This window comes from Danio rerio, chromosome 9, assembly GCF_052040795.2.
Source record: "Danio rerio strain M-AB ecotype USA chromosome 9, GRCz13ab, whole genome shotgun sequence".
NCBI classification, from domain to species: domain Eukaryota; kingdom Metazoa; phylum Chordata; class Actinopteri; order Cypriniformes; family Danionidae; genus Danio; species Danio rerio.
In genome coordinates, this window is record NC_141029.1 from 45,927,501 (window position 1) to 45,953,700 (window position 26,200).

The window sequence follows — 26,200 nt, forward strand, 5'->3', positions numbered from 1 at the left end:
AGCATTGCACAGCTGATGTGATGTGGCCGAGTGTTCTAAAAGCTTGCATACGCTCGTTTTCTTGTGCAAAGCAACCGTGCCTGGAAACGCAACTCTAATATGTAAATTGTACGCAATAATATAACTGTAACGATATAATATAATATAATATAATATAATATAATATAATATAATATAATATAATATAATATAACATAACATAACATAACATAACATAACATAATATAATATAATATAATATAGTATAGTATAATATAATATAATGTAATGTAATTTAATGTAATATAATATGTAATAGTTTAATGTACATTTTTAAGAACATTTTTGTTCAATAAAAAGTGTATACAGTATATATTGCTACAATTTGCTTGTTTTGACACATTGCTTAAAATTTGTGTCAAGGAAATAATTAGTTCTGTCATTAGTAATAGCCAGAGAAGGTAAATGTAGACATAACACAATCAATTTAAACCAAGTAATTTAAGCATGCCAAAGTCAAACTTATATTAATATAAAATATATTTTCCCGACAACAAAATTGTTGCTGGTGATCAAAAAAGTTAATGTCAACCCCTGATAATGTCAATTTAGAGCTTTATGATTTTTCTAGCCTTTCTTGTAAAAAGAATTTGATAATTCATGAATAACAGCAATAGCCTTGTAAATATTATAAGTAACTTTAGTACGGGCCGCTTTTCAGTGCTTCACAACATTTTATAAGGAATTTTTTAGAATAAGAATAGGGTCCAAGATTTAGAATAAAATGTTTTCTCTATTTAACAACAATACAGTGAAAGTTGACTTTACTTGCAGGTCCTACTTTAACACTTTTCATGGGTTATTTTGAGACTTTATGATGGCATAACTGTCAAAATAAGGCAAATGAGCTAATGTATGGGAGAAAAACTGGAACCTTTGTCAGTAGACGGGTGAGTCTTTCGAACCACCCGAACCTCCCCTGGCTACGAGTCTGATCATAGTGGTGGTTCACACAAAAACGAAACTTGATAAATGAAACTTTTTTTTCACACTGATTGTTCACACAAAAATGAAACTCACTATATACTCACCCACACATCACAAGACATTGTCTCAGAAAAATAATTCCAGAAATTTAATTTTGCATAATATTAGTCAAAACTATTCATCAAATTCAAAACATATGCTCAGAAGATGTGTGTCTTTTGACCTATTACTTTTCTGTGTTGCTCCAGAACAAATGTCACATATTTGTTTATGAAATAATAAAATATTTAGTGCGGTGCAATATTTTTTTTTACATTACTTAAGCATCTATACATTTTTTTTAATTTTTCCAGTTTTCAATCCTGAATATTGGTGAGTGAATTCAGATATGAGAACTGAACATGCACAAATAACTCTGTCTTATGATTTTTAATTTTTTTTTTTTAAAAGGTCAAGATCAAGTCAGATGTGTCTGAACTTCTCATTCTCAGACTCTATTTCCTGTCTCGAAATAATAAACTTTTTTTTAAAGGCAGACAATATGCAAATGACTGCAAGCTGTTTTAAAAAAGCTTAGCACTACTGTATGTTTACTGTAAAGAGTATGCAAATTTTCTTCATAATTAAAGATTACCATCAACATTTTGTACAGAACACAACCTTCTGAAGTTTGCCTGAAGATATTTGACTATTGATTTTTAAAATGCTTAATATCCCTTGGATTTCTCTATATAAGTTAGATGCAGTTGATGTATAGAAGTTCTAAGACTATACTGCCAAAAATTATTTTCTTACTTTTTTGTATGGTTTCTAGCCAGTCTTGTTTAAAGAAACAACATGCCGTCAGTGTTAATAGACTAGTGCAGTGGTTCCTTTTTTCACCAAGTACCACCTCAGAAATAAATTGTCTCTCCAAGTACCACCATTATGACTTGTTTTGAAGTACAGTAGCGTAGCGGGCCGAATTAAGCAGCTACAGCACTGCACAGTTAAAAAAAAAAAACTAAGCAGATTAATTTCTTTTATTAAGAATATGTATTATTGTCAGCTGCTTTAAACATTATAAATAGTTCAACATTAACTGTGTTGCAGACAAAAAAGAACAACTTCACAGTTTAAATTAAAATGTGCTCTTAAAATGAATTAAAAATGACACTTCTTAAAAAAGAAAAAGAAAACTGCAGTACTTGTAAAGTATTAATTTATAGTAGTCTACTCATCATATACATACAATTACAAAATAGCAGATATATATACAGTTGAGATCAGAATTATTAGCCCCCCTTATTTATTTATTTTTTTTTAATATTTCCCAAATGATGTTTAACAGAGCAAGTACATTTTCACAGTGTGTCTGATAATATTTTTTCCTCTGGAGAAAGTCTAATTTGTTTTATGTTTGCTAGCGTGAAAGCAGTTTTAGTTTTTTAAAAACATTTTAAAGACAAAATTATTAATTTTATTGTTGAAAAAATCTCTCTGTTAAACATAAATTGGGGGAAAAAATAAACCGGGCTAATAATTCAGAGGGCTAAAAAATTCTGATTTTAACTGTCTATATATATATATATATATATATATATATATATATATATATATATATATATATATATATATATATATATATATATATATATATATATATATATATATATATATATATATATATATATATACATACACACACACACACACACGCACATGCACACAAACAATTGTTTTATACATTTTGAAATACGTTGCATGTACAGTACATATGACATATTTGTATATGTTTGAAAAATAAACCTAAACTTGTATTTTAATATGATTTGGAATGACATATTTAAATTAGAAATTAGAATTACTGCTCGTCACTTACAGTAGGCCTATGTGTGTCAGATAAACGATTCATTTCCATGATTTGGTGCGAACGTGTTAACATGTTAAGTTAACTGTGAAGTTCGCAATAACCACGCACCGACCACTGTTTTCAAGCATATTCAGGTCTGTGGCTAACTTTATTATATTATATTCTACCTCTACAAAGTTGCTTGAGTCTATATTCTGTGTTTCGTGCCATGTGTATCACATTCAAATTAATTAGCTTAAATCTGAGCTAACAATTAAAAGCTGCTTTACAAAACAAATAACTTTTATATATCGAAAACAAGCATTATTTTACACAACTACAAGCACACATTTTAAATTTAGGTTAAATGACGATTGGTTTCAGTGACTGAGACCTTGCTTATAGACATTGGTGTTTAATTTTTAAAAGAATGTCAGTGAAGCAGTAAATTGTGAGAGAATGTGTTAAGGAATAACCAGGTCAGGGTGTTTTATGGGTATTTTATGTTCTCACCCAGATGTTGCAGTGGGAGCTTTCCTGTCAGACTCAGCTGTGGTGTTCAGGTAAAAAGCAGCACATGCATTTTTCAAACACATGCTTCTGGCTTTTAGAAAACATCAGATCTTAAGATTTGGCATGCATGACTAAATTAAATTGCTTTGCAATGCTTTTCTCAGTTTCTTATGCATTTTAGCTCATTTGCATTTATGCTTTCATTACGTTTTTAGTTAGTTAGAATATTATAGCATTCGGAAAATTATCTTAAAAATCAGAATGGAAAACAGAATAATTCTGCATATTATATCTCAGCTTTATAACTTTATAGTGGAGATTTTGGGCTTGTTGTGGCTTTTTTTACTTTAACAAATATTTTTAAATAAAAGGAGAATCCTTTATTAATGTTAGTATAGGCATTTTTTATGGTCTTGCTTAAAAAACTTACTCGTTTTTGCCATCTTTCTTGAAATGTATAATTTTATAAATAATGTGTCTGTGTAAAAATGTTTTTTTATTTAATTCAGAAATAATATATAAATACACTAACATGAGGCATAAAATATAAATAATAAACAACATTTATTTAACTGTAAAATGAATGAACATCAATTAATTAATTGATTCATACATTAAATTACCAAGGGCTTGTCGCAAAAATGCCCTACGAATTCAATATAAGGAGACAAAAATATCTCTGCACAATAATGTTTACCGCATTTTGGTTGTAATTAAAAGAGAAAAATTATGTTTTGAAATTATGGAGAGAATAATTGTGCAGTTTATGGATTACAGTACAATGTAAGACTATATTTTTAGATTTTCACTTAGAAAATATTGCACCTTAATAGACAAGTTAATTTCTGACCATCACATACTATACAATTCCCATTTATCCGTGAATCAAAATGTGTGCCAACTTTTTTGAATCTTTAGGTTGATTATTAACAGTTTTATTTGTTGCTTAAATATTTAGGTGGCAGCTTGTTTCAGATTCGAAAAAACGTTGACTATATTTGTTGTTTGACAAATTCTCTGTGTTACAACTAGCCCTGGCATACACAATATATATGCAGTTTGTGCGTTCATTTGTTCATCTGACACTTATTCCTGTCATTCTGTTTGTTTCAGGACTCGTCCAGTGGTGAAGGTGGATGCTGTTATGTTGTTGCCTGAGAGCTTGAATCGTTCTGTAGCCCAGTGCACTGAAAACGGCCAGCCTGCTGTCTGCATCAAAGTCAGGGTGTGCTTTAGGGTCAGAGGAAAACAAATCCCCGGAAACATAGGTAAGACACTCATATCCTATACAGATAGTAGTGTTTTTCTTCATTTGATTGCTTTAGAAATGTAATTTGAGACATAAAATGATAGTTCACCCTATTGCTGTTCAATTGCTGTATGCCTTTCTTTTTTTTTTTTTTTTAAAGCTTTACAAAAGGGAGTTGTAAAAAAATGTTCAGCTTTTGCTGGACTTTCATAGCAGAGAATTACAGCCAAAGCCATCATCATAAAGTAATGTGAAGTCTAATGTATAATTGATCAAAAATCCGGATTGTGCACAACTGCGCATTCATGAAACTTAGCATGTAGTCGTAAAAACTGTTAGTAAAACTGTTTAGGTAGACTATCCATCCATCCATCCATCCATCCATCCATCCATCCATCCATCCATCTATCCAATTAATTAGGCTAGGCTAGGAAAAACAATTTGCTTTGAGAAATCAATATTATTAGAAATGACACAAATAAAATGCATTTACACTCCTATCAGAGGTCAATCGAGTTTTTTTGTCTGTAAGTTATCGAGTCCAGCTTTCAAAATGTTGTTCTGAGTTTTAACTGGGAGCTAGAATTGTAAAATAATTTGCTTGTGCTTGACTTTATAATGTTAGTGAATTACAACCACCATTAAGATAAAGAAACAAAAAAGTAATGTCAAGTGTAATGCATGCAAGTTTTGTTTGCATTACTGTGTGTTTATGAAACTATTCGCACGTCAGCGATTTTCAAAATGCATGGCTATTTTCTCTTGAGTGGATTCTTAGCTTGGTGTTTAAAAGCAGATTACATTCTAAGCTTTACAGTCATATTTAGCTTGTGTCTAATTCCTTATAGATAACATTCAAACCTAAAATTAATCATTAATAAAGTCTGAAAAGGTTTAAAGGACCCCTATTTTGCATTATTAAAGGTCATATTTTGGGTTTTAAGTGTTTCCAACAACAAAACACTTTCATTGTCTTATAATGTGCATTTATTTTTTACCTAATTATCCTAGCGACTCCCTTTTGTTCTCAAACCCCTCTTTAAGCGCAAAGCTAATCTGCCGTCATCTCCGATGACTCAGTCTATTGCGATTGGTCGACTGCGTTCAGCACGAGACAGAGAGAAAAGTTCACCACTTCTATGAATTAGCAGCCAGAGAAGATATGAAAGCAGACCAGCACATTACTCTACTCTTAAACCTAACCCCAAATAATAACAGCGACACACATTCAGTATTGATCATCACAATGGCAAAAGTTGAGCTGTTATGAAATTGACCGCGCTGCATGTGTGAGGAACAGCTGATGGTGGCCATAGCAACAAACAGTAAAGGATCGCCAGTTCAGAAATGCATTTAAATCTGTAAAGGAAGAAGCACGCGTCACGTTTTTAACATGGTTGTGGACGCAATATGTGAACAGCCCAATACAGATTTAACCTGAGAGATACAGTACAAGCACTGATCTATGATTCATAGATGATTGCAAGTCACGCGGGGCCATTACAACTTATAACACACTATTAAACACATATTTTGCAAACTACACAAAATAAGACAACAATTTTAATTACACTTACATGTTATGATCTGGAGGATGAAGAAACTGGTCCATTTGAACTGTAACAGTTACTGACAAAGTCCCTGTCAAAGGGAATTCGGCCGGCGAATCCCTCGCTGCATTGTAGGCTATTGTATCAATCGTCAGAAAAATGACAGGAGCAAACAAAGCACTAGGCTGACTATACTGTGGTATTGTTGTGAAAATGAACTTTAACCCTTTATTCCCCACAGCAGAGGGATCAGCGATCGTCATCTTTGCGTTTTGGTCAGTCCCGTGATCCCCGCACCTCACATTTTACTGGAACTGGAAGTACATATTTGGTGATGTACTGTATCGATGTCGACGCGATTAATTAAAAGATCAACTAAGTCAACTATTTTGCTAAAGAATCAATAGTTTTAAACATGTTGCACTTTTAGATTTAAACCTCAGCTGGATGTTTTAATTCACTTAGTGCTGTGTTACTGCATGTAAAGTAATTTTCAAAAACTCATAATAGGGGCTCTTTAAAAAATACAACAAAATTTGGTTTGCACTTCACCTAGCTGTATTGCATATCCTGTAAACACTTTAAATATATAGCACATTCTTTAGTCTTTTTGCATATATATATATGTGTGTGTGTGTGTGTGTGTGTGTGTGTGTGTGTGTGTGTGTGTGTGTGTGTGTGTGTGTGTGTGTGTGTGTGTGTGTGTGTGTGTGTGTGTGTGTATATATATATATATATATATATATATATATATATATAATTATTTATTTATTTTTTTTAATAAATGTTGGTTGATATTCATTTTCTACTATATATACTGCACATCATATGTTTAAGTGAATTACAGGAGTGTTTACAGAAAGCTGTGTTTACATCAATCTCATGACAAAAAAAACTCCAATTTCGTGACTAACAAAAACACAAGCACTCTTCCTCATTTGCATTTGAGTGTATAGTTAAAAAGAGCACTATATGTTAAAAACTAAGCTGTAGCAAAGGGCATACAGCATTAAACAAAATCAGAGTGAGAACACAATGACTGAATTGTCATTTTTATCTGAAACATCTCTTTCAAATTCCCTCCAAATCCACATGTAGTGAGATTTGTGCAATAAAAATCCCTAGTCTGTTGCAAGCTTTTTTCTTTTTTATGCAACTACCTTCCTGTGGACTTTTTTTTTTTTTAGCTATGTAAATGGCTTCTGATATTTTGAGCTCTCGACATGTGCTCTTAAATTCGAGGACGCTGTGTTCAAGGATGAAGGTTTTTGGCTCTTTGTTTTGCGATGGGCCGTGTGTTGCTTGTCTTATCAGCATGTGGCAGTCCGCTGTGTTTCAGACTTTTTTCCCAGCTTTTTATCTCCGCTCTCCATCCCCTCTTTTGTTGTGGCAGTTAGAGGACTGCCTGTTAGAGGGTGTATGTCAAGGCTGCCTTTACTGATAGATCCAGACTCGGTGACTACACAGTAAACAACGGAGCCTTGCTTGATGACAAATACTAATAATCTTCCTACTGATATGAAGTAGAGCAGAGGTTTCGCTCAACCGTTTGTATCACAGTTGGCTGATTTCAACAGGACTGGAGTGTTATTTAATGAAGAGTGGGATGTGTCTCATACAAGTTAATTTGGAGAAGAAATTGTTAGGTGCAATGACAAGTCAAGATACATTGTTTAGATTTGTAGAGGATCTTCATAACTGCTTTGACTGTGGCTTAAACACTCAGAATCGACAGTCAAATCTAATCTGTTTTGTATTCAATTGTTTTTCTACCTTATTATTTTTTTGTCACTAATAGACTTTGATTATCAAATGAAATTATTATTATTATTATTATTATTATTATTATTTATTTTTTTTTTTAATTTTTTTTTTTTTTATTGAAAATATGGTCACACTTTATTTTGATGGTCCATTTGTTGAATTTAACTTAAATTGCATCTACATGCCAACTAATTGTCATTAGATTATAAGTAGACTGTTTGGTTGGGGTTGAGGTTAGTGTAAGTTGACATGTACTTGCAAAGTTTCTCATAGTCAGTTAAATGTCTGTTGAAGGAGCAGTATTAACAGATATTAGGCAGACCATCTACTAATACTCAACTGGACCATCAAAATTAAGTGTTACCAAAAATATTGTAATAACTGCGTTATCTAAAATAGGTGTTATTTAATATAAAACCTTTTATGCTATTGTTTTTGTAATTGGGTTTGCAGCAAAAAAAAAAAAAAGCGATTAATCGTTTACCGAAAGGGTGTTTTTATTTTTTTACTGATTAATGGTATCAGTTAAACGCTTAAAAATATTATTTCATGTATTTTTAAAGTTTGGTTGCATTAGGAGCCGTTTACAGCAAATGTGCTTTTTTTGCGTTTACTAATGGCCACAAATGTTTGCACCCTGCTTATGCAACCTGCACGCTTTACGTTTTTGGCGTTGCGCACTGCATTCTTGCAGTTAAAAAAAAGACAACCCTGAGCGGAAACATAAGTCACATCTTTTTCATTTTTAAATCAAATGAAAGCAGAGACAGATTCAGTCGTTTCCTAGTGACACTGCAGTTCTTTTATTCAGTGTGATCAGAGCTGCGATATAAGAATTAGAGCGGATCATTATTTAAATGCAAGGGCCTGTATTTTGTGGAAAGATTGATTTAAGGTAGCTTGCAATTTGTATTTGACGGAAGAAAAAAAAACATATTATGGGGAATTAAAACGCTGGTTCTTAAAAAGGATTCAGTCAGTGTTTTCGTTTTTTAATACAAATGTATAATTTAAGTAAAAAATATCTAGAGCAGGACTATTTATTTTTATCTTTTTATTTAGTTTGTTCTTTTTTCTATGCTGTTGGAAACAGCAATATTTTATAATGCAATATGTAATGTGTTAGAAACAAAATAGACACATAATTTTTTAAAATTAAATCATAATTTTATATGAATCTGACCAGTTAACCGTTAATATTTGGTTAATGAGCAGTTGTTGTAGGTTGTCAAAATTAACCGAAATGAGCATCCCTAATTATGATGTTTAAATATATGCTGTGATTAAGGAAATTTGTCTCAGTATTTGGCTCAGTAATATATTAAATAAAAACAGTTACATATTTCATTAATTCATTTAAATACTGTGCTATTTTTTTTATTTAGTACAGAGTTGTTAAATCAAACGTATCAATAAAACATATATAATTGTACAGGTGTTTTTAAACAAAACTAGTAAAGAACTAATATACTAATCATCAAAGAACCCCAACTAATAATGGTTTACACAAAAATATTAAGCATTAACTGTTATTTATGTAGTTTAAATTTAAATTATATTATTTTATTATATATATATATATATATATATATATATATATATATATATATATATATATATATATATATATATATATATATATATATATATATCAATAATATTATAGATTATTATGTACAATCCCAAATCAGAAAAAGTTGAGACCAGTGTGGAAAACGCAAATTAAAAAGAAAGAAAGAACTGATTTCTACACTTACTTTGACTTGTATTTCATTGCAGACAGTTCAACAAACATTATTTAATGTGTTCATTATCATTTTTTATTGCTTGTGTTTTTTTTTCCACCAACATAAACGCACATATTTCAATTTTGGTTCTTGCAACACATTTCAAAATAAGTTGGAGCAGTAAAGCATTCACAACTTTTTAATGTTGCCATTTTTTTCACAACACTAAAAAGACACTAAGGGACTGAAGAAACCAAGTGATGAAGAGTTTCAGGTGTAATTTTGTCCCATTTTTCTTACAAACAAGTCTTAATTTGGGCAAAAGAATTGGGTCGCATTTTGCGGTTCAAAATGGTCGGGACTGCAGGCAGGCCAGTCAAGTACCTGTATCCTCTTCCTCCTCTGCCAGGACTTTGTAATGTGTGCAGAATGTGGTTTTGCATTCTCTTGTTGAAATATGCATGGGTGTCGCTGAAAAATAAGGCAGTATATTGTGCTCCAAAATCTCAATGTACTTTTAAATTAGTAATTTGGTTTATAAATGAAACCACTATTGACCCCTGATAAACAAATAAGCTGAGAGTGGAGTGTGTGATATTATGTTCTAAAGGAATTGAATTGTTAAATTGAATTGTTAATGTTGTCTAATTGTAATATTGTATTCTTTCTTTGCAGAGCTGAAGTACAACCTTACAGCTGATGTTCACCACAAAGAAGGCTTCCCTTCTCGATTTTATTTCAGTGGAAACGGAACATCTAACGTAACAGCAGGCAGAGTAAAGGCCAAGCATGAGCAGCTCACCTGCGTGTTTCACCAGGCCTTCATGAAGGTGAGATACTCCGTTCATGTTTATTACCTGTATTGAAGAGAATGCTGCTTTTAATAGACATTTATGTCACATCATTGTTTAACTCCTAAGAATAAATTATTGATTTTCAGGCAGCGTTTCTCTATAATGCACTTCTTGGATAACAAACAGTAGTTAATTAAATCTGAAATCATGAATTTAAAATAATATATTATGAATAGATTAACTATGAAATATTATTAAAAAAACATTTTAATTACTTTTTTTAGATTTAAATAGAATAATTTCCCATATTTATTTATTATCATTTTTATTTAGTTGAAGTTTAACTTAAATCTACCTTTTAATTGTTTTGTCAGGATTTTTTGGTGAGGGTCATTACAGTAAAGCAAAACTAAGACTATATACCTTTAAGTTTTTAGTAATGTATTTAAAAAATATATAGATATTTATATAAAATATCTAAGAAAATTAGTTTTGACAGTATTACTATATAATAGTATAAAATAGTTTTTGTTAATGAAAATACAATTTTTATACTAATATTTTTAAGTAGTATAAAATTTTACTATGTGTTTTTATTAATTATACTGGTTGTAATTTTAAAGCCAGTTGTTGTCTATAACAACGTCATCACTGCAGTATAATAAAAAAAATAAAAAAATAAAGACAAAGTAATAAAAAGTGTAATAATAAAAGCTGACAGAAAATTGCCTGCCAGGTTACAAAAATTCTGAAACATGCCATTTGCAACATATTTATTTATTTAGGGCTACTACTGTTGTTAAAACAAGCTTAAACCATTGATTTTGTTGTAGTTGTTTTAAATTTTTTATTTTATTTTTTTTACATAAAAACGGAAATACTTTTTTTTCTGGGGTTTGGTCATGTATAGAAAATCACTTTTTAGGAAATCTCCCCCAACAGTTCAGCATATGAATGAAAAGCCAGATGTTCTGACATCTTCTTTGATCTTCCACATTGTGCATTATAAACTTTGTCTAAATACAAAAGTGCTGACTCAGTCTGAAACTGGTGGACTTCACAGCTGTGATTCGCCCACGTCACTCCGCTCTTCATGCTCAAGTTAATCAGCATCTGAGAGCCCAGGTGGTGTGACTCTCTCTAGGTTTACAGCATGACTCCACGCGGGAGGCCAGGATGATAAAGAGCCTCTTACAGATAGTTTGTTGGAGTCGATAGCAGGTTGTCGCTGCTGGCGAACAAGAGGAAGAGCCAGGCGGGACGGCATGGGGGAGGACGAATGATACAGACAGAACGAGACCTAGATGGTTGATAAAGTGCAGATAGACGGCTCCGTGAGTATGAGTGAATGTTCCAGGTGTTTGGTGGGCCCCTCTGGACGTCTCTCCCTCTGTCTCCTCCTGTAATCAGGGCCATCTGATCCAGCTCATGTTTTACACAGTAATTAATGGAGGCCTGTGTATGGCTGCGCCGTTATTAATGGCCGCCGATGGAGTCGATGGCCATAAACAAGTGTGATTATCTGTCAAACGGGGAGGCTGCTACATTTGAGGTATTTTTAGAGCTTAATTAATGGGCAATAAGAGTAACAAATGGAAGACAAAGCAGATGTGGCGGACACCTTGCGCTTTGTTTTAGGAAGGTAACGGAGGAGCTTGTTGGCCCATGTTGTGTTTTGTGGAGTCTGTGTAAGTGCCATGTCTGAGTTCACCTACAATATATATCTGCTATTCCCTCGACAGTCCTTGAAAGGATGAAGGGTAAGGAGAGCGTAATGACAAACTTAGATCATTTACCAAAACCATAACTATCCAAGTAAGTGTTTATGTAAACACGTAAGCCTCCCCCTTAGGTCTTACCAGACAATGTTGTATCTGTGCCTCATGCTGTGTAGATCTGTTGAGTTGTTTGTTTTCCTGTGAGTGTACATTTGAGAGCATGAGTGTTGGAGGGGCAGGTCTCGTGGGGTTAGCCCTTAAGCCTGGTTTATACTTCTGCGTCAAGTGATCAGCGTGACCCATGGTGCATGCAACGCGCGTAGGTGTGTATTCATACTTCTGCGTGCCGTTTCTGTTGCTTTGAAATATACTTCTGAAATGCTAGCTAGCAGTAGGTGTTTATGTTCCTCTGTTTCAAGTTTCTTTGCTGGTGTTTTGTTTTTTTCGAACGCTTCCTTAATGTACAAGTGGTTTAAACTTGCTCATTTTGAGGCAGGAACCAGTGGACGTGCAACAACTTTAACCATGAGGTAAACAGAAAACAAAACTTTCCATCTGGAGCTCCTTCACGGGACTCCACACTTGCAATCAATCACTCCATTGGGCGCGCACGGCTCTTAGTCCCGCCCACACTCATCGTAGGCCACACCGTAGCATATGTATGCGCTTGACGCAGAAGTATAAATCAGCCTTTGGCCTGGCTTGTATGCCTCTGCACTTACAGTGCTTGCGTGCTCTTTCACACCAACTTCAACGTTGCCTTGTTCGAGTAGTATCTGATGGAGAGACTGTGGTCTTGAAGTTTGGCTCCAGCAGTAAACAAAGGCCTCGTAGCTTTTCAGCCATCGCTGGTGAGAGTTTGTGTATGTAAGCGCGGCCGATTTTCAAAAGGTTTTAATGATCGTAGATGTGTACCTTGTTGATTTCCTTGTGAATTTGTGGTGAAAAAGCATTATTTTGTGGCCCACGCGAAGCTGCTGTGTCTGGACGCGCCGCCATATTGGATCAACCTTGGATTAATTACATCATTAATGCTAGTTTGCAAATGTAGTGCTGTGTTTTGGAAAGGTGGCGGAGCTTGTTGGCCCATGTTGTGCATTGTGGAGTCTGTCTAAGTGCCATGTCTGAGCTCACCTACAATATATATATCTGCTCTTCCCTTGAAGGTCCTTGAAAGACTAAAGGGTAAGAGACCGTGATGACAAACTTAGATCATGTACCAATACCATAATCAATCATATTTACATTGGTGCTTTTACCCAGTTAGAGTGTAACAGAGTGTATCTTGTAAGAGTTGTGGTCCCCTAAATGCCTTTTGAAAAGTGCTTCGAGCTGAGTTGAGTAGAACCGGAGGATTTACATTAGTGCCGTGACAAAATGTGTAAGTGCCATATCTGAGCTTGAAAGACTGGTGTTAGGAGAGCGTAATGACAAACTTGGATCATATGCCAATACCATGACCAATCACATAATAGTTTTAATGTTGGTTTGAATCAGTTTCAGAATGAATTGAGGTCAATTCTAAGGGTTTACATTGGTGCTTTGACCCGGATGTAGTGTAACATAGGGTATCTAGTAAGAATTGTGGAACTAAATTTCAATCCCCTAAATGCCTTTTGAAAAAAGTGCTTAAGCCAAGATAAGTAGTACTTGATGGTTTATATTGGTGCCGTGACCCATGTGGGACTGAAGTTTTGGTGTACCAGAGGGCAGCTAATTAGAAATCAAGTAAATCTCATTCCCTTGATCACTGGTTAGAAGCTGGTTTATCTGAGATATTTTATTAATTAATTAATGGGCAATAAGAGTAACAACTGGAAGACAAAGCAGATGGGTGGGGGGGCGAGGAGTGGGTGGGTTTGGATTGGTCAGTGTTCAGAAGGACAGCTAGATAGAACTTTAAACATAATTCCCCAATCATCTATTCAAATCCTCTCAGGATGGGTCAGTAAAACCAGAGAGATTACATTGGTACTGTGACCCAGATGGGAGTGAGGTCAGAACTGCGCAAGTAAATCTTATTCTCTTGTTCACTGCTTCGAGGCTACTACATCTGAGGTATTTGTAGAGCTTAATTAATGGGGACTAAGAGTAACAACTGGAAGACAAAGCAGTTGTGGTGGACACCTTTAGGAAGTCGACGGAGGAGTATGAGTAAGTGCCATGTCTGAGCTTACCTACCATATATTTTTGTTATCACCTTGAAAGACCCCAAAAGAAATTCCCTTGTCATTGGATGTTGGAAGGGTCAACATTAATGAATTTGTAATGTATAACTTGGATGATTTACAACTTAATAACCAATCAACAAGCACTGGTTTGAATATATATATATATATATATATATATATATATATATATATATATATATATATATATATATATATATATATATATAAATAAGGTGAACTAGGCAGGTTAGGGTAATTAGGCAAGTTGTTGTATAACGATGGTTTGTTCTGTAGACTATCGAAAAAAAAATTTGCTTAAAGGGGCTAAAAATTAGGCCCAAAATTGTTTTTTTAAAAATTTAAAACTGCTTTTATTGTAGCCAAAATAAAATAAATAAGACTTCCTCCAGAAGAAAAAAATATTATCAGACATACTGTGAAAATTTCCTTGCTCTGTTAAACATCATTTGGGAAATATAAAAAAAAAACAAAAAAAAACAAAAAGGGGCTAATATTTCTGACTTCAACTATATATATATATTTATATTATATAGTATTATATTATATTTATATTTATATATGCATGCATGCGCCAGAGCCGGAGATTGTACATTTGGTGCCGAGAGGGAGTGAAGATTAGAAGGTTGAGTGTAATGGAGGCCAGCTTTGTGCAGTTGTGCAAGTAACCCTTAATTTCCCTTGTCTAAACATTTTTATCACTAATCTGTTCTCATTTTGTGGAAGGAAGGCGTAGTGCTTTCAGTTCTTGTTTTGAGCTAAATGTACTCATAGCTAAGCGAAGGTGTGAACAAAACACCCTGTCTTAGACATGTTTGTGTAAACTACATAATTGCTTCCTGGGTAAACCACAATTTGCTGATGATATAATTTCAGTGTTCTTTAAAATATGAATTGTCTAAATACATTAGAAGTAACCTTTACTGATCATGATTTATTAAAACCTTTACTGATCATGATTTACTAAAAGTAATCAATAAAGTAATTGAGTTACTTTTTGAATGAAGTAACTAGTTGTAACTAGCTACTATTTTTCAGTAACTAGCACAACACTGGTTGCAATGAATAAAGTCAACTCTACTTTTACTCTAGATTTTACTGCTTTTGGCACTTGACAAGAGTTAATTTTGTGTCTGCTTGTTCCCATGAGGTCCGACACAGCAGTAGATGCATGAGACATGTGCATGTATGACTGATTTCAGAAACCACATCCTGAGCAAAGGACAAAAGTTCACAGCGATGACTTTGAGTTTAGCCTTTTCAGCTGAAACGAGCGTCTCTCTGAGACGGCTAATGTGGCTGTGGTCCAGCTCATTTACACTGGCCATTGAAGAGCGTTCCGAAACCCCGGTCACACTTCTCCCCTGAAGCGAAATACAGGCCCGAGAGAACCCACAGGACAACTCCCAACCATTGTAAGCCCAATTAGAGACCACCATCACAGCTGACAGAGCAAGCCTTACCTGCATTCATTATCTGAGCAGAGGGGAGGAAAATTAAGATTGGGAAATAGAAAGAGTAGATGGTTATAATAGTTTTGGATCTTTCATTAGTTATTTTTTTGTTTTGACTTTTTGTTTTTAAATTTAAATAGTTTTAATTAGTTTTAAAGGGAGATTTACTAATTTTGTTAGTTTTTATATTTTAAAATTGCTTAGTTTTAGTTTAGTTTTTATTAGTTTCAGTATTTTTTTTTTGTAAATTAGGATATTTTTTAGATTCAATTAAATTCAAATTCAAAATTATCAAAATAAATATTGTATATTAAAAACTCAACCAAAGATAGTCTACATTTTTTGACACAAGAACATTACCATCTACCCATCCTTAAATTCAAGTAAACAACCTACAAGTCCATTATGACTTTCTGTTATAATAAAAACTTTGCCAGATTCTCTCATTTAAGCCCTTGATTTACCCACACTGCAGTTGCCCAGTTTATGTTTGTGTTCAGTTCACCGAATCACACATGCACAGTATTATCAGGTCACCGCTTCTCAAATCTGATCTCGGTGTACTGTTCTAATGACTGAATAACTCAGTATATATTGGTTTATTTTAAGTCAGAGGAGTATGAGGCATGTAAAATGTAAGTTATTTGTGTTTAAGTGCTTACTGGAAACGCGAATCATTGCAAATGATTCAGTTCGATTTGGTGAATTAGTTCAACCGGTTTACTTAGAAGATCTGATTAAAAAGAACGATTTCTTTGTGATCGTGATCACTAATACAGAAATAAAACCCATTATTGTTATTTATGTATATATATATATATATATATATATATATATATATATATATATATATATATATATATATATATATATATATATATACACATATATATATATTCACACACACGCACAAACAAACAATACAGTTTCAGTTATTACTACATGCACTTCAGGGCTAAGAACTCTGACTTCAACTGCATTTTTACCCATCTGCATTTATTTGATGAAAAATTTTGTGAAATATTATTACAGATATTTTTTTTGTGTACAATGACTTGATCAAGCATGTTACTTACTTTGCTTTTTCAGTCTCAAACCTTTTTTTTCTACATTCAAGCATGAATCCTGTTAGAATGACTATATGATTTCAGTTATTATAGGCCATAATATTTTTGTGGGATTTTGTTTAATTTAATATTAATATGTGAACAATATCATGATTGTGATATTGACTTCATACAGCCGTTTAACAAAGTTAAAACTTGATGAGTTGAACTAAAAAAAATTTCTGTATTACACATAAAAATAGTTTAGTGTCATAATTTAGATGGACATCAATGATCTAATTATTTGCCTTAATCTAAGTAAGACAATAATATGATTAAAGTGTTTACATGAGTTGCTTTTTTAATGTTTCCTTCATGATTCCGTTTTACATGTTAGAGCACATAATTTGATTAACAACATTGTCACCGCGCTATCCACATTTCCTTTTTTTTGTTCAGTTTTTTCAGTTTTGTGAAATTTCGGGTGTTTTATTTTTAATTTGTCAACTTTAACTGCAGTTTGGCACTTTCACTTTTTATTTAAAAACATTTCATCCATGCCCCCGTGTCAAACTGAGGTATTGGATGAGAGTAAGACGTAAGGACTGGTGGAAGAGTGTTGTTTTAATGGAGTTTGATACCACATGCCGAATGGAAGAAGAACGGCGCAGCCTACTAGTTTACACACAGCCCTACGCCGTGGCAGTCGGCATCACTGACGTGCACCTCTCAAAAAATGTAACTACACTTCGCAACGACGCGTAGCGCAAGCTCTGTGATTGGTTGGCTTGGTAGCGCTGACAAGTCTCGGCAGGACAGAGAGCCGCACAAGCGGCGCAAGCCCATGGAGTGATTGTTTACAAGTGTGGAGTCCCGGGAAGGAGCTCCGAATGAAAAGTTTTGTTTTGTTTTGTGTTTACCTCATAGTTAAGGTTGTTGCACGTCCGCAAAATCAGCGAGTTTGAGCCACTTGTACATTCAGGAAGCGTTCAGAAAAAACAAAACACCAGTGAAGAAACTCGACAAAAAGGAACATAAACGCCTCACTGCCATTTAGCGTTTCGGAAATGGTAATGCAGACCAACAGAGACAGCGCGCAGAAGTATAAATGAACAGCTACGCGTGTTGCATGCGCTATGGGTTACGCCGGTCACTTGATGCTGAAGTATAAACCAGTCTTAAGGTGTTTACATGTCTGTACCGCATTTCAATAATGTGACTAAAATAGGAATACTCCACATGGCTTAATATGATCGATTGTGACTTTAGTCTGCCTAAGGTCTAAGGTAATTAAAAAAATCACTGTTTATATGGTAGACTCTTAATCAGAGTATTGTCTTAATCGTAATAAAATCAGATTATTGGTGTCCATGTAAACTTGCTCACTGAATGAATCTGTTTTTAATGAGTCAATGATCCAATGGGTTATGTTTGTTTCTTTTATATGCAGAAAGATGTTCGTGATATCTTCACACCCATTCATTTTGAGGTCAAATATGAACTTGGAGAGCATCGTGTGGTGCAGAGAGACTTGGGTGATTTGCCTGCCCTTAAACCCATTTTACAGCAGAAGGATGAACTGGACAATGTCATCAAAAACAAGGTCAGCATTTTTCTCCATCCCTGTTTAGTTGTTTTGTAGAACTAAATCTTCAGTTATGATCACAATGTTGTGATTTGAAAAATGTCCTTTTTTTTGTAGACCATCTTTGCTAGATACTGCTCCTGGGAAAACTGCTCAACCAACCTACAGGTTTCTGCTCGTTTGGTTTTACCACAGTAAGTTATTTAACTGACTTATGCTAACTGGGTTATATCCACAGGATTTTCCATATACATTTTGTGCAGTTTTATTAAAAATGCACTTGTTTTTGCCTTAATGAATCTTCATTTTTATTTATTTATTTTTTAAGATTTGTTTTTGCAAGATTTTTGCCTTTGTTTTGATTAGACAATAGCTAGGATTGGGAAAAGTCCACAAACTGAGATTCCGGGACACCCAAAGTCTATATTTTCGCTGCATGTCATCACATTGCCAACAATGAGATCAGCACCAATGAATTGTTTGCGTTCATTTCAATGAATAAGACAGTCATAACCTACTGGTGCTTCTAATGTTATATTTATTCACGACAGGTCGTTTTTAAATTATTATTACTGTAGACATTTCCCAAAATGTTCAGAGATCAATTTTAGTCAGTATCACGTTTGTTGTAAGTTTATGTATAAAACATTAAAACAGTGTCATCAGAAAAATAGAGAAGGAATATTTTACATTTCTGAACCCCATTTGGCAGATATTTGTAGATTTAATGATAACTTCACTTGCTTGTTAGGTCACACTTTACAATAAGGTTCATTAGTTAATGTTAATTAATGCATTTACTAAGATAAACAAACAATGAACAATACATTTACTTCTGTATTTGTTCATGTTAGTTAACGTTAGTTAATGAAAATACAGTTGTTCATTGTTAGTTCATGTTAACTCATGGTGCATTAACTAATGTTAACAAGCATGGACTTGAATGTTAATAATGCATTAGTAAATGTTCGATTATGATGAATAAATGCTGTAAAAGTGTTGTTCATGATTAGTTCACGTTAGTAAATGCATTAACTAATGAACCTTATTGCAAAGTGTTACCGATTGTTATTGATATTTCAGTAAACAAGGCTGGGGGTTGTACCTTGGAAGGGATAGGTCACTAAAAATGAAAATTTCCTCAATATTTTTAAACTTTTATGATTTTCTTTCTTCTGTTGAGCACAAAGTAAGATATTCTGAAGAACTTTTGGGGGGCAAAAAGCAGCCACTGACATCCATAGTAGGAACAAAAAAAATTATTACATTGAGTTAAATAGATGTTTCCATTCAAAAATGTCAATTAAACTTATGAGACTGAAATATTCCATAACAGATTTACTAGTACAATGACATTTCAAAATCATCACTTCCTGATAATTAGTACCAAATATAAAAAAGAAAACATGGAATTTGCTGCTTAATGAGAAGCCACCGTGGGCCTTTTTTTCTGCTGTTATAAATTATTTATTGCATTTTATTTTAATTTATTTTATTTGTTTATTTTATGTTTATTTAATTTATTTTTCATTTTATTTTGTTGTTTTTTGTTTTATTTTAGCTTGAAGGAGGCTGTCCTGTCTGGGTCAGTTGGCATTTCTGTGTGGAGTTTACATGTTCTTCCCGTGTTGGTGTGGGTTTCCACCAGGTGCTCCAGTTTCCCCCACTGTCCAAAGACTTGTGCTATAGGTGAATTGAATAAACTAAATTGGCTGTAGTGTTTAAACGAGTGTGTATGGGTGTTTCCCAGTACTGGGTTGCAGCTGGAAGCATCCACTGTGTAAAACATATGCTGGATAAGTTGGCGGTTCATTCCGCTGTGGCGACCCCTGATAAATAAAGGGACTAAGCTGAAGGAAGATGAATGAATGAATGTATAATAACCAACATATCAGATATTGTCCACTGTGGTCGTTCTTCCGGTTTGTCCATTAATGCTGTCTGTAGCATCTATTTTTGTCATCACATAATCTTGTATTACAAAAACACATTTCTATTTTGTTGCACATACTTGAAGTTATTCTGTAAATGTATTTCTGTTGTAATTTTTTTTATCACATAAAAAATATCATAGTTGTGCACATAATATTTTTAAATGCACATCTTTGCGTTTCCATCAAGCATTTTTTAATGCAATATTCCAAAATGCACATACAAAATTAAATTTCAATATTTGGGGGAATTTCTTCAATATTGATAATTAAAAATAATTAAATTAATTATTACATTATATTTTATTCATTTATTTATTTTATTATTTCTTAAATTAATTTTATTTATTTTAATTAATTTTTTTTATTTTATTTGTTATTTTTTAATTATGTTTATTTTTTTTAGGCTTTATTTTATTTTATGTAAAAAAAAACAATAAATGAATGGCTGGTTTCGTCATATAGCACCAGAAGGTGGCGATGTGTTTCTCTTATTCATTATGTATTTATTTATTTATTTTTCAAAACATCTGATTCATTTAGGAAGAATTTTTTATTTTTTATTTATTTATTTTTTGTTACTACACATAAAATCCTATGAAAGGTTTCCTTTGTTTTCAACAGAAGAAAGAAGCTCAATAAGGTTTCTAACAAGTACAGGGAGAGTAAATGAGGACAAAATGATTTATTTTTTGGAGTGAACTATCGCTTTAAGACTATTCAGCAATAAGTTTGCAATTTTATGTATGTTTAATGTTTGTATTATAAAAAAAACGCCTTCAAATTGGTTGAATTTTTTCAAAGAAAAGAAGAATTTCCTATATTAATAATTTGATTTTGACACACAATCTGATTAGGATTTTTACCAGCTATATATTTATTTCTTTAAGAGTGCTATTATTTTTTGACAGTGACGCATGATTTCGTACATTACATATATATAGTTGATCAACAGCTTAAGCTTAGCAACAGCTCAATACTTCTCGGTTCTTGACTTGTTTTTCTTTTCAAGTGCGTTGTGAACAACTACTGCCTCAGTAAATCTTCACTTGTGCTGGTGTTGTTCGTGACTAACAGGAGGACTTTCCAGATTATCTGTTCTCCTCATGAATACACTCATTAAAGCAGCGAGCACAGTAGCCAAAGCTTTATATCGAGGCATTTTATGCATCACATTTCTTGGACTCACCCAATTGAGGCGCAAGCGTGAGTGTGCACATTAGCATTTTGGATCATGTTTGGAGCCGTATGCAAACTAATTTATGGGCCCCCCTCACCCATTGGTGATAATACATAATCTGATTATTCATAAGCTGTGTGTGCGTATGGGTGTGTGTGTGTTGTCACTCTCCCAGATGCACCTGGTGCCTTTAGATGAGAAACATCAGGCTTGAGCCCTCAGTTCACAAGCTATGCAAACACATGCAGGGAAAACTGGAAAACACACCTTTTTTTTCTTTCAGTTTTAAACAAATTAGTCTTGCAAACATTCTGCAATAAACTATAAACAGTTTTAATGACCACAAAATTAAACATTTAGGAAATTGCTTTATTTAAAGTCTTTAAAATAGTACCTTTTGTTTCATATTTTACATTAAACTAAATTGAAGTTGCAAAGTTACTGCAATATATTAATTATATTAAATAAAATGTACTGATATGGATTATGATTTTTTTTGTCCTTCAAACACATTATGAACAGTTTAATTTTCAGTTTTATATAGGCACCTTTGATTAATAAATTGATCTTGTGAAAAATAGTGTATGTTCACACAACCTGGAGATAAAATCATCTAAATCATTTTAAATCTATCTAGTGCAGTTATAGCAATAGTTATAATTTTGTTATCATCAATGCAAAAACGGAAATGATTGCCAATTATAAATTATTTTTTAATTTTACTTATTATTTTTACGTTTATTATTTTATTTTATGTATTTATTTTGTTATTTGGGTTTTTATTTTATGTGTTTTATTTTTAGTATTGTATTTTATTTATTTATGTATTTTATTTTTATTATTATATTATATTTTATTAATTTATTTACTTTATTATTATTTTTATTTTATTTATGTTATGTTATTTTTTTTTCTTTTATTCATTTTTATTTATTTTTATTATATTTTATGCATTTTATTTATTTTACTTATTTAATTTTTATTATTTTTACTAATAATATTTAGTTTTATTTATTTAATTTATTTATTTTTTAGTTTTTTACTTTAATTTTTTGTTTTATTTTATTAATTTTACTTTTTTATTTATTTATTTATTTTGATTTTATGATTCTTTTTCTTTTATTCATTTTTTCTTTTATTTATTTTTATTTTGTTGTTTTTTTTACTTGTTTAGTTTAGTTTTTGTTATTTATTTTTTTATTTTTGTCTTTTTGTTTTTTATTTATTTATTTCATTTTCATTTTTCTTTTTATATTTAATTTAATTTATTTATTTTATTTTTATTATTTTATTTCATTTATTTATTTATTTATTTTATTTTTATTATTTTTTATTTTAGTTATTTAAATTTCATTTATTTATTTGTATTTTATTTTGTTTTTGTATTTAATTTTTATTTTTTGCTTTGTTGTTATTTGTTTTGTTTTTATTTTTATTTGTTTTGTTTAGTTTTTGTTATTTTATTTATTTTGTTGTTTTTTATTTTATGTATTTTTATTTATTTATTTTTTTAGACAAGGAAATCCCATTTTTTTTTATTAGCATTTTAAAAATTAGTTATTTTCTGATTCTTCTTTTTCACCCATCCTGCACTGAATTTTAGGGATTGTAAGTAAATTTGTAATGAAATCCAACCTAACTTATCTATTTTTAAATCTGTTTTCCCAACAGGTCCTACAATAAAATGCCATATTTTGCTCTAGGTAATGGCAAAAGCATCATGTTAAACACCACACTGCTCAACACTGGAGATGATGCTTTTCTCCCCAAACTTCACTTAAGATTCCCCAGCAATCTGCATTTCATCAAAGTGCTGGAGGTAATTTCATTTTGCCACTGCAGTTCTTAATTTCTTCTACACCACCAGATGCCTTCACATTTGCTTGAATAATACGATATGATTTCAGGAGGACAAACTCGTCAGCTGTGAAATTGTAGAAGAGAATAAACTGGCAATTGGACTGGACTGCAGTGTTGGGAATTTATACATGCCTCCTTTCTCAAAGGTGAATCTCTATAGCACTAGAAGATAAATTAATTTATTTGTTGTCTATTCTCACAAACATCTCTTTTTTTCCAGCTCAACATCACCTTTTTACTCGATGTGATGCAGAACAGCAGTGCGGGAGACCTTACTGTTAACATTAACGCTACGAGGTAAGAGATCCAGAGGAATTCATTACAATGGAGAGTTTACACAAACGCATCTGAGCCCAATGTAAACATTTGTGGAGAACATCTTGCTACCGCTCAAGGCCGTAAATTGATCGTTGGAGCGCAAAAGGACAAACAGGCATTAAAACAGTGCACTCAAAGGTCTGTGTGCATGCAGAGTTACTGTTAGAAACAAGAAAAACACAGGAATGGATGTCTACACACATTGGCAGTGCAATTAGGTCCTATAATGAAATCTTAGGGTATATTAGGGTTGTATTATAATAATTAAAGTCATTAAGACGCAAACATCTTTTACATGCATACTTAAAATTTTTCCTCCAACACATTTCTAAACATAACTCATTTCTAATAACTGATTTCTTTTGTCTTTGCCATGATGACAGCACATAATATTTGACTATATATTTTTCAACATACTAGTATTGAGCTTAAAGTGACATTTAAAGGCTTAGCTAGGTTAATAAGCCAAGTTAGGATAATTAGGCAAGTCAATAGCCACGTTTCTACTAAAGAAAGGCCTAAAGCGAAAGCCTTGGCGAGCTAAGGCCAGTTGTGTTTCCACTGTCACTTCCGGGGCCTGATCGGGCCAAAGCGGGGCTTTCTCGGGGCCAGCGGCTGGCCTTTTTCGGCCTGCCGAATACCTTGGGCCAAAGAGGGCCAGCTGGGGCTTCAGGGCGGAATGAAAGGAGAGGCGGACTTTGCCCAAGTCTGATGAAGATGGCATGCCATTATTACAATAGTTTTCCGATCGAGTATATGCGCCAAACAAATAAATAAATAAGGGACAGAAATCATGTAGCTGGTATAGTTTATATATATATATATAGCTATAGTCTTTTTGCTTATGATCGCAATTATGTTTCCCTTTTAATTGTAAGGCTGTTGCATAAAATAATAAAGTTTTAAATTATAAGTGATTTTTCTTTGCTGCGTCTTCAATGTTTCAATAATGCATAATAATCTTTACACCATATTAAAGACACAGCAGCCAGTAAAGGTTGTTGAGAGTTTTTGTCAAGTTTAAAAGGTGTGTGTGATACTGTGTGCATGTGTGTATATATATATATATATATATATATATATATATATATATATATATATATATATATATATATATATATATATATATATATTAGTGCTGTTATTTGATTTAAAAAAATTAACTAATTAATCGCACCTTTTTAAAAAAATTAATCGTGATTAATCGCATCTAAAATACAGAAACATGTAATTTCTATTAAAAGCCTATTTAAATGTAAAATTAATGTAAACGCAAAAAAAAAAAAATTTAAATTCAAAATATTATTGTTTAATAGAATTTTTTTAACTTGTAACACAGATTTCTTCATGTGAACAACATACCCACAATAAACCATCAAGATCCTGGCTTGACAGCCATATTTATTACAGAAATTAAAACACAGGCATGTTAATGACATTTAAATTTCAAAACAATCAATACCAATAAAGAAAACATTGATATATATATATATATATATATATATATAGAGAGAGAGAGAGAGAGAGAGAGAGAGAGAGAGAGAGAGAATGAAAAGTAAATATTTACAGGTACTTGAGTAATTTTTTCATCAGATACTTTTTTTTACTCTTACTCTAGTAACTTTTAAGATTGTTACTTTTACTTGAGTAAAAATATTCTGCGAGTACTTGCACTGTTACTTGAGTATAGATTTTGGATACTCTTTCCACTGGTTCTGACAAGCTGTGAAGTCACAAAACAGCTCCTTTTTACACTCCCTGCTTTTTTCGTTTCCAAAATAAAAGTCCAACATACATGATATGTTTAATACAAGCTTATAAAAAGCACATGATGTTCTCTACCCATCCTGACACTAATTTGAAGCTGATGTAAATTGCATCAGTAGTGAGCATAAACTAATCCATTGTGTGTTTTTTTTTCAGTGAGAACTTTGAGAACGCAGATCTTCAGCATGACAACGTGGCTGCTCTTACATTGCCTTTGAGATACGCAGTTGATATGAATGTTCACGGGTGAGTTTTCTGTCTTGCTTATGAATCGAGGAAACCATGCATCTAAATGGACGTCAGAAGAATAACAGGTTCCCTTCATCTGCAGATTTGTCTCTCCGAATTTATTTATCATTGGAGAAGAGGAGTCTGTGCCGGTCGACTGCTATCCCGAGAAGTTCAATTATACGTACAAGGTATTTAAGTGCTCTCATCAGACAGACAACAGTGTCATTAAGCGCTAATGAATCGTTTAACATGATTTGTTTGGTTCAAATCTCTGTGAACTTGCAGGTGATGAATATTGGTCCTAGTAAAGCTCGTGATGCGAGAGTGAAGATCAGCTTGCCTCTGATGCTGGTGCTGTACAAACACCAGTTAATCAGGATTACAGATATACAGGTGAATACACACACACACGCTACTGTTTGAAAGAAAAATGAGTACTTTCATTGAGCAAAGATGCATTACATTAATCAAAAATGACTATGAAAACTAAATAATTGCAAAAGATTTATGTGTTAAAGAAATGCTGC

At 32.5% G+C, this 26,200-nt stretch overlaps 1 protein-coding gene across 1 annotated transcript in view; it reads left to right on the forward strand.

Moving 5' to 3' along the window:
• itga4 (integrin alpha 4) overlaps nucleotides 1-26,200 on the forward strand; it is a 55,641-nt gene that overhangs the window by 22,268 nt on the left and 7,173 nt on the right. Inside the window, exons 14-24 of the mRNA XM_087268387.1 lie at nucleotides 3,315-3,360; nucleotides 4,424-4,578; nucleotides 10,276-10,430; nucleotides 18,252-18,404; nucleotides 18,504-18,580; nucleotides 23,169-23,316; nucleotides 23,405-23,503; nucleotides 23,578-23,654; nucleotides 25,599-25,688; nucleotides 25,774-25,861; nucleotides 25,959-26,066. Of these exons, the coding sequence (XP_087124513.1) occupies nucleotides 3,315-3,360; nucleotides 4,424-4,578; nucleotides 10,276-10,430; nucleotides 18,252-18,404; nucleotides 18,504-18,580; nucleotides 23,169-23,316; nucleotides 23,405-23,503; nucleotides 23,578-23,654; nucleotides 25,599-25,688; nucleotides 25,774-25,861; nucleotides 25,959-26,066 (1,196 nt within the window). The remainder of the gene's footprint in view (nucleotides 1-3,314; nucleotides 3,361-4,423; nucleotides 4,579-10,275; nucleotides 10,431-18,251; nucleotides 18,405-18,503; nucleotides 18,581-23,168; nucleotides 23,317-23,404; nucleotides 23,504-23,577; nucleotides 23,655-25,598; nucleotides 25,689-25,773; nucleotides 25,862-25,958; nucleotides 26,067-26,200) is intronic.